The sequence below is a fragment of the Carya illinoinensis genome, chromosome 14 (genome assembly GCF_018687715.1).
Source record: "Carya illinoinensis cultivar Pawnee chromosome 14, C.illinoinensisPawnee_v1, whole genome shotgun sequence".
NCBI lineage: Eukaryota > Viridiplantae > Streptophyta > Magnoliopsida > Fagales > Juglandaceae > Carya > Carya illinoinensis.
The window spans coordinates 11,692,972-11,701,171 of record NC_056765.1 but is presented as its reverse complement, the minus strand read 5'-3'; the positions used below and the strand labels follow the sequence as shown (position 1 = coordinate 11,701,171).

The 8,200-nt window shown below is 36.3% G+C and overlaps 1 protein-coding gene across 1 annotated transcript; it reads right to left on the bottom strand.

Moving 5' to 3' along the window:
• Positions 1–2,951: 2,951 nt before the first annotated feature.
• Positions 2,952–6,532, bottom strand: LOC122294176 (receptor-like protein kinase HERK 1). The gene has a single exon (XM_043102685.1). The coding sequence runs from the start codon at positions 5,911–5,913 to the stop codon at positions 3,400–3,402; it is 2,514 nt and encodes an 837-aa protein (XP_042958619.1). The 5' UTR covers positions 5,914–6,532; the 3' UTR covers positions 2,952–3,399.
• Positions 6,533–8,200: the final 1,668 nt, after the last annotated feature.

Genomic DNA, 8,200 nt, shown 5'->3' with positions numbered 1-8,200 from the left:
GCATTGTTGCCTTGGCCACCCTTCCATTTCGTATGTCTTTTGTATCTCGAGTTGATAACCAAATGTCAAGTCCTTTTGAATTTATTCACTCTGATGTATGAAACCAATCAATATTGAATCAAACCAATTTCAGTATTTTGTTACATTTGTGAGCGATTATCCTAGTATGACATGGTTGTTTCTGATGAAGGCACAATCTAAACTTTTTTCCATATTCTAAATATTTTGAAAAGAAACTAAAACTCAATTTGGATAGAAAACTCAAGTTTTGCATTCTGGAAATATTAAAGAATATCAATCTAGTTCATTTTCTAGTGAAATAATAAAAGAATTGTTCATCAAACATCATGTTCTTATATCCTGCAATAGAACAATGTAACTAAATGCAAAAAAAGATATTGCATTGCTACTTCTCTAGTGTAGATGTCACATTCTTTAAGTCCATATCCTATTTTTCGAACACATCTTCGATTGGTGATTGTGATCTTAAATCATTACCTCACCAATTATTGCCCATTCTTTCTTTCTTTCTTTCTTCTTCTTCTTCTTCTTCTTCTTCTTCTTTTTTAATGTCAGGGAACCTCTCCAAGGCAGGGCCCTTCGGATCCACCCCTACAAAGTAAACCTCAGTCTTGTGCACCGCACTATCGAAAGTTTCCCTACACTGAACTGGTTAAATCGAAGATGTGGTCCTAAAAAATTATTTGCATCTATAAAATGTTGAATCTTAGACCTTAAAAGAAGTGATACCCCAAGATCAAAACCTTCACCATTTGGGCCAACCCCTTGAGATTAACTATTGCCCACTCTTCCCCAACACCTTCTATTGTTCCTTTACAAGTTTATTCTCGTCTCTTACGGCCACTGACTCCAATGCCTCTTAGACTATTGCTCTTAAAAAATGTACTTATTATTGTGTTACTCAATTATTCTCGTTGCTCGCAGCCATGACTCTAATGCTTCTTAGACTATTGCTCTCAAGAAAAGGTACTTGTTCTTGTGTTACTCAACACCCATTTAACTGATTTGTCTCTTATCATGCTTTATTTTTTCAGTATCATGTTTTACTTTCAACTTTTAAAGCTTTTTGTTAATGAAAAGTTCAGGATGCTTTATTTGATCCAAGATGGAGGACAGCTATGAATGATGAAATGAATGCTCTTCACCATAATAAGACATGAGATCTTGTTTCACTATCACTTGGTAAATAACTTGTTGGTTATAAATGAGTGTGTATAAAATCAAATTCGATCGTGATGGTTCTGTGGAATGTTGAAAGCACTCTTGGTCACTAAGTATTACACTCAAACTTATGGCATTGAGTACAATGAGATCTTCTCTCCGATCATCAAGATCTCTTATGTTTGAACGTTAATCTCTCTTGTCTCTAATCTAGACTAGCCCTTATTTCAATTGAATGTTAGAAATGCATTTCTACATGGTAATTTACATGAAAAAATTTATATAGAGCAACTGCCTGGGTTTATTACTCAGGGAGAGTATTAACGTATTGTATGTAAGTTAAAAAATACATTATATGGTTTGAAACAATCCCCTCAAATATGATTTGGAAGATTTTCTGGTATTATATTGGCATTTGGTCTACAAACAACATAGATGTCAAATAGGCCATTCATGTTCTTAGAATTGAGTTGGCAGAACTAAAAAGGGTATTAGCATATCTTATAGAAAATGTGTAATTGACCTTTTGGAAAAAAACACTAGCTTGTTGGGTGCACAACATATTAACACTCCTATAATCCGAATCGTAAACTCTTGAAGAGTAAATGAGAGTTGTTTGAAGATCCAAGTAGATAATGATGACTTTTTGAAAAATTGAATTATCTTACTATCATTAAACCTGACATCTTTTATGCAATAAGTGTAGTGAGTCAATTTCTAAAAACACCTAGGTTCTCAGGTTGGAATGTTGTAATTTATATTTTTTGCTATCTTAAGCGAGCCAGGCCTTGAATTGTTATATAGGCCAAATGAACGCCTTAGGGTTAAAGCTTTTTCAAATGCTAATTGGGAAGGGTCTCTTTTAAATAGAAAATCTACTACTTGAAAATGTACCTTTATGATAGATAACTTGGTCACATAGAAGAGTAAGAAACAAACATTAGTAGCTCGTTCTAATGCAGAAGTTGAATACAAAACAATGGCTCACACTAGTAGTGGGTCTACATGGTTGCAATACTTCTTTCAAGATATTGGTTTTCCAGCTCCCATTCATCTTTAGTTATTTTGTGATGATCAAGCTAATCATATATTTCATGAGAGGACTAAACACATAAAGATTAATTATCACTTCATTTGAGATAAAATATTAAGTGGTGAAATTTCTACGTCTTTTGTGAAGTCTATTGATCAACTTGCATATGTGTTTGTTAAGTCTTTGTGCCATAGTCGATTAAAGTTTATTTGTTCCAAGTTGGATTTCTAACTTTCTATGATATATATGTCCTTGCTCGCGCCCCCGGGGGAGTGTTAGAGGGCATTATTATAATAAGCATAACTCATGAGGTTTTTTTTTATTGACACCAGATCTTCGAGAAACAAAATCTCGACTAATGAAATATACAGTAAGTTTTGAACAAATCAGTTTTTACTCTTGTTTGTGTTCTCTCTGTGATTTAAAACAATAAAGTGTTAAAATATATATTAAATGATCAAGTTGACCTCTTTCCTTTAGCTTAAGCTTTTAGAACAAATAGAGATTTTAACTAAAAGTAGTTCCTTCGTCAATGGTGTAGAACCTTACCATAACCTATCTTTATCTGCAGCTTTGCCCCAGGACAAGATATAACACTTTATCCGATATACATTCATCTATATATCCAATATGCTACCGATTGTTTACAAGATATAAGAGAAAACATAAACAGGAGTGCGCATAGAAGACTAGCCATATGTCCAGCAATCATGGAAGTAAGGTTTAACATACACTGTGACAGCACTAAAAAGTAGGATCATATTAAGAATCACTCAAAACAAAATCAACGGGAGTAGTTATTTCATACATGATGTGTAAATCTAAAACACTCAGAAATGCGTACACTTCTCGACAATTTTAAGATCCAAAATCCTTGTGAACTGATAAAACTAAAACTCAATTGAACTACCACGTCTTCTGTACAAAGTAGAACTCATGATACTTTGTGCAGTTTGTTTGCAGAACTCCACAAAGGAAAGCTCTACAAAGATTTTCTGCACTACAAAATAGAAGCAGAGTTTCTCTTTGGATTTTCTGGTTATCAATCAAACAAGGCACATATGCAATGAGATGCTGGGTCTCATTTTATGGATAACAGAATCAAGAAAACGGCCTATCTACTTTAATATAGTGAACACCAATTTAATGGAACGTGGCAGAAACAGAGTACAATCTCAAATCAGTTACCTACCCTCAGACTTGACCAGCTGTGAGAACACCCTACTCATGGAAACACCTGAAAGATCATCCACGGGTGACCCTCCAAACTGAGTAGCAGAAACATTAGTACTGCTATCACCAAAGTAGTTCACTTGCGGAGACAGTTCACCAATCATATTGGTACTGTTTTCTTCGGGATCACCATCAGTAACTGCCTCTTGAAGTTGAAGAGCGTATTCGAGATTCCATAAGACATCTCCCATAGAGGGCCTGTCAACACCATAGTCAGCCAAACATTTCTCAGCAGTCTCTCCAAACTTCCTTAGAGAATCTGGTCTGATTTTTCCTGCAAGAGTAGAATCTATTATCTGTTCCAACTGCCCTCTCTTTTGCCATTTCATTGCCCATTCAGCTAAGTTGACCATTTCTCTTGGAAGTGATGGATCGATAACAGGCCTGGCACAAAGAACTTCAAACAAAACCACACCAAACGAGTATATATCTGATTTCTCCGTCAGTTGTTGCCTTCTGAAATATTCTGGATCAAGATATCCAAAACTTCCTTTCACCGCTGTACTGACATGGGTCTGGTCAATTTCAGGCCCCGTCTTTGAGAGCCCAAAATCAGCAACTTTGGCCATCAGATTCTCATCAAGCAAGATATTAGCAGACTTTACGTCACGGTGAATAACTGCTTTTGCATATCCTGTATGAAGGTAATGGAGTCCCCTGGCTGCTCCAATGCATATCTCAAGCCTCTGCTTCCAACTCAAATTGGGAAGACCTGAGCCATAAAGATGACTCTTGAGGGTTCCATTCTCCATATATTCATAAACGAGAATCATCTCATTCTTTTCATCACAGTACCCTATCAACGAAACAAGATGGCGATGGCGGAACTGAGATAGCATCTCGATTTCAGTTTGAAACTCTGCTAGTCCCTGTTGGGACCGAGGATTTCCTCTCTTAACTGCCACTTTTGTACCATCACTTAAGACTCCCTTGTAAACTTTCCCGAAACCACCAATCCCAATAACCCAACTCTCATCGAAGTTGTTTGCAGCCTCTTGAACTGCTGCAAAAGGAATGCGATAGCCATAGTTAAAAATGGCACTAGCAGTTGTTCCATTAGAATATTTACTGCCCATGGATTGGGAATTTCCTTCATTGATGGAAAACGGAGTCCACGTCTTCGATTCTCTTTGACGTGCCAGTCGTCTTCTTTTTCTGTGTAACATAAAGAAGACTACACCTAATATCACTGCAATGAAGGCTCCAATGCTTATACCCACTATGACACCCACATTTTTTTTTGAACTTGAATCTGAAGAAATAATCACAGAGTCTGCTGCACTCAGACTGCCCATTGAATTGTTCATTTTCATTATCTCCAGCCCATTTAGGATGGCGTTGGGGTAAGTACCATCTAGAGTAGATGGACCAATACTTACACGGAGTTTATTGCTAACAGCTGAAACCGTGACAAAATCCATATAATATGCAGCAGCCAAGGTGTTTACCAAATAAGTACTCAGATCAAGATCTTTAACAACAATCCATGAGTCAATGTAAACATTGAAGTAGAGTTCGTTAAGAGCTTTACTCAAAATATCACAAAAGTGAAACCGAACAAGGTACTGAAAGCCCGGATCCACGTTGAACTCCCAGGACACATTAAAATTGCTGCTGGGATCGTCCAATGAGTTCATAACTGTGGCAGTACCATAGACAGTGTTTGGAGCTATATCCTGTGTTGCCCCGCCCGTAACGTACTTAACAGCTCCTATCTTTGAGAGATTTTTGGCCAAGTTCTCCTGTACCAAAAAACTTTGATCTGGAATCCAAGTTCGCCAAAGTGTATCATTATCAAATATGACTTTTGGCCCACCCATGTTCACTCTCCAAACCGTCTCAAGTGCAAAAGGCAACAACCCTTGGAACTGTGCTGCTGGACTCACAGTGCTGGCATCGTCGGTGATCAGCCCATCAGGGACTGAAACCACTTCTATAGCATTTAAGAAAGCGATTGAATTGCTCGATGGGGTAAAGGTGATTTCAATGTTGTTTGATGTCACATTTAAGGAAAATTCTTTCAAAATAGAAGTGCTTTCCACACCGAAATCGCTAAGAAGGACATGGTTTTGAGTAGAAACAGAAAATTTTGCAGCACTCATATTGTAACCAGTATATATGAATGGGTAGAAATAGAGGCGGATCCAGTGTCTCCCACTTTGACGGATTGAGAACGTGTATGTTGAGGACCCGGTGAAGACTCTTGCTGTCTGATACAGCTGTGAATCTTCAGAGGAAGTGATTGATTTCAAAGTGGTTTTGGCAAGAATATCTTTAGGGGTTGAGAGCAAGTTTGAAGCCAAGTTATCGGCAATGAATACACGGTCACCTACTGAAGTATTGGTGGATGATCCACAGTCTATAAGGTAACTGTCTACAGGATTAAATCCACTAGAAAAGCTTACCAAGCACAGATTTAATGAAACCCACATTAACAACACAGGTTTTAAAAAACCCAACATCATAAAGACTGGAGATTTATTGTAGAACAGAAAGAGATTGTCTTTTAGGTTGGAAACGAAAGCTGGGGTTCTAAGACAGGAAAAATATAGGAACTCACTAACACAAAAGAAATTACCCCTTCAAATAAACGGAATAAGGGAGAGAAAAGTTGGCACCTTCTGGATCAGATGTGTGATCCCAGAGAAGATAGCAAATCTGAGCTATCCTGTCGGAGTTCTGAAAGGGTTTTGATGCAAAAGAGATTAACAGACAAGTATTGCGCACAAATCTTGCAGGCACCAGCTGGTATGAACTCGTTGACAGCTTCAAATATTAACTGGCTCTTAGATTCTTTAATGCGGTAAACTAATGGAAACAAATCGAATAGAAGAGGTTGGAACGAGATTGAATACGAGGAAAGCGGCAAACAAGAGCATGTTGAACTGTTCTTGTTGGTGAAAGTTGGAACGGTGCTGGATGAATCTGATCTGTTTTGGGGAGAAAATAAAAAGAAATAAGACACAATTTGTAGCAAAGAATTTAATGCCGAGGATGCCTATGGTTATGGGTTGGCAAGGAAAAGTAACAGTAGGCTTTCACTCATTAAATGCTGCTGGTTTGGATTTGGTAAACATTACGTCCGAATAAAATACATCCAAAACGGCTGTTTTCAAAAGTGATCATGCTCACAAGTGGCCCTCCCAACCCTCCCACAAGCTGCATACAAGGTTAACTTTAAAGTGGGTAACTTTTGCCTTATTTTTTTCAAAAAATTATAGAATATGTCAAGAAAATTGAAGTGTTTTTCATGTCTGCATAAAATTTTCTCATCCTCAACACGTACAGTAAATATCGAATCAATACATAGCAAAAATAACAATAAAGAATAATATCGCTATCAATCGAAATGACTATCTATTATCGTGACACCAACTTTGGAGACGTGGTGCCGTAGTGGTTTCTTCGCGAAACTCAGAAAAGGGATCTTTCCTATATGTGCCTTGAAATTATAAACCATGAAGCGTAACATTTTCCTTGACAGGGACAGGGAGGGATTGCTGGACACTGCAAGTGTAAAAATGTGGTCCGGTCGAGGCGAGATGGGCTCCTCTCGAACTTAACATATATTAAGATCTATCCTTCGAATTGACATTTGGGACACGTTTGCAAGTCGAAATTTCTCTTGAAAATTATATGCTGAGAGTGGTTTTGGACATTGATGTGATAGCTGTGTTGATATTTTGATATTAGAATAAATAATTAATCAGATAGAATATGCAGTGATGCAATTATTTTATAACTATTTTATTATTCTATAATATCTAATTTCAAATACACCAAAGTCAAAGTAATAATTGATAAAAATTAATAAATAATAAAATTAATATATATTATATTACATGGTTGTGTATTACTTGTGAAATTAACGTTTGTTCCACCATTTATTTATTTTTTTAAATAAATAAATACCTTTACCAGCTGTATTCTAACTGTGTCCCTATCGTTTTTTGTTGTCAAGTTGGTAGATTTAAAAATCAAAGCGTAAAGAACTAATGATGTTTTGGTCACTATGTTCAAGATGTGGTTTTTGAGTTTTTTAAGAATTGTGCTTTTTTTTTTTTTAACGAAGGAGGTGTGCATGGGACAGCTAGCATCTGGTACCAAAATGTTTGACAGACCGGAAATGGTGGCAAAGGGAAAGCCTTAACAATTATCTAATGTTTAATTATTCAGCCGTAGCGGTGACGCACACATAAAACAAACCTCTAAATTTGTTGGGAGAGTAGACAAAAGCAAAGAATTCCTAAAGATGTGTGAATCCATTGACATCAAAATCCATATTCAAATATAATAGTGGGGAAACGTAATGATTTCATATCTTTCTATTTTATACCATAAGACTCAGAAGCATGTGCACCTGCACCTCCCATCTCGTGGTCGATAGTGACATTCAATTATCACAAAAAGGTCAAAATGGTCATTTTAAATGGTCTTATTGTTAGGCCTTGTTTGGATAATTAAAGTATTTTATCTCATCTCATCATTACAATTTTTTTAAATTTTTACATAAAATATAATAAGGAAAACACTACTTTGCCTCCCAAAAGTGACTGCTCGTCAATTTATTTTTCTTTTATTTAATGATTAAAAAAGTGATTTTTAGTGTATTGGTATATTTTGTATATTTTTTTAAAATATTTAAATATATTAAAAATGTGAAAAGAAAAAGAACCAAAAATTAAAAATGCCAAAGTGTGCTAGTAGTCAAATGGTGCAATGCTACTCGTATGACAGAGTAGCACCGATCAT

What these genes read in the sequence shown, in the direction of transcription:
- LOC122294176 (XM_043102685.1), bottom strand. Translation starts at nt 5,913, where the DNA reads ATGATGTTGGGTTTTTTAAAACCTGTGTTGTTAATGTGGGTTTCATTA.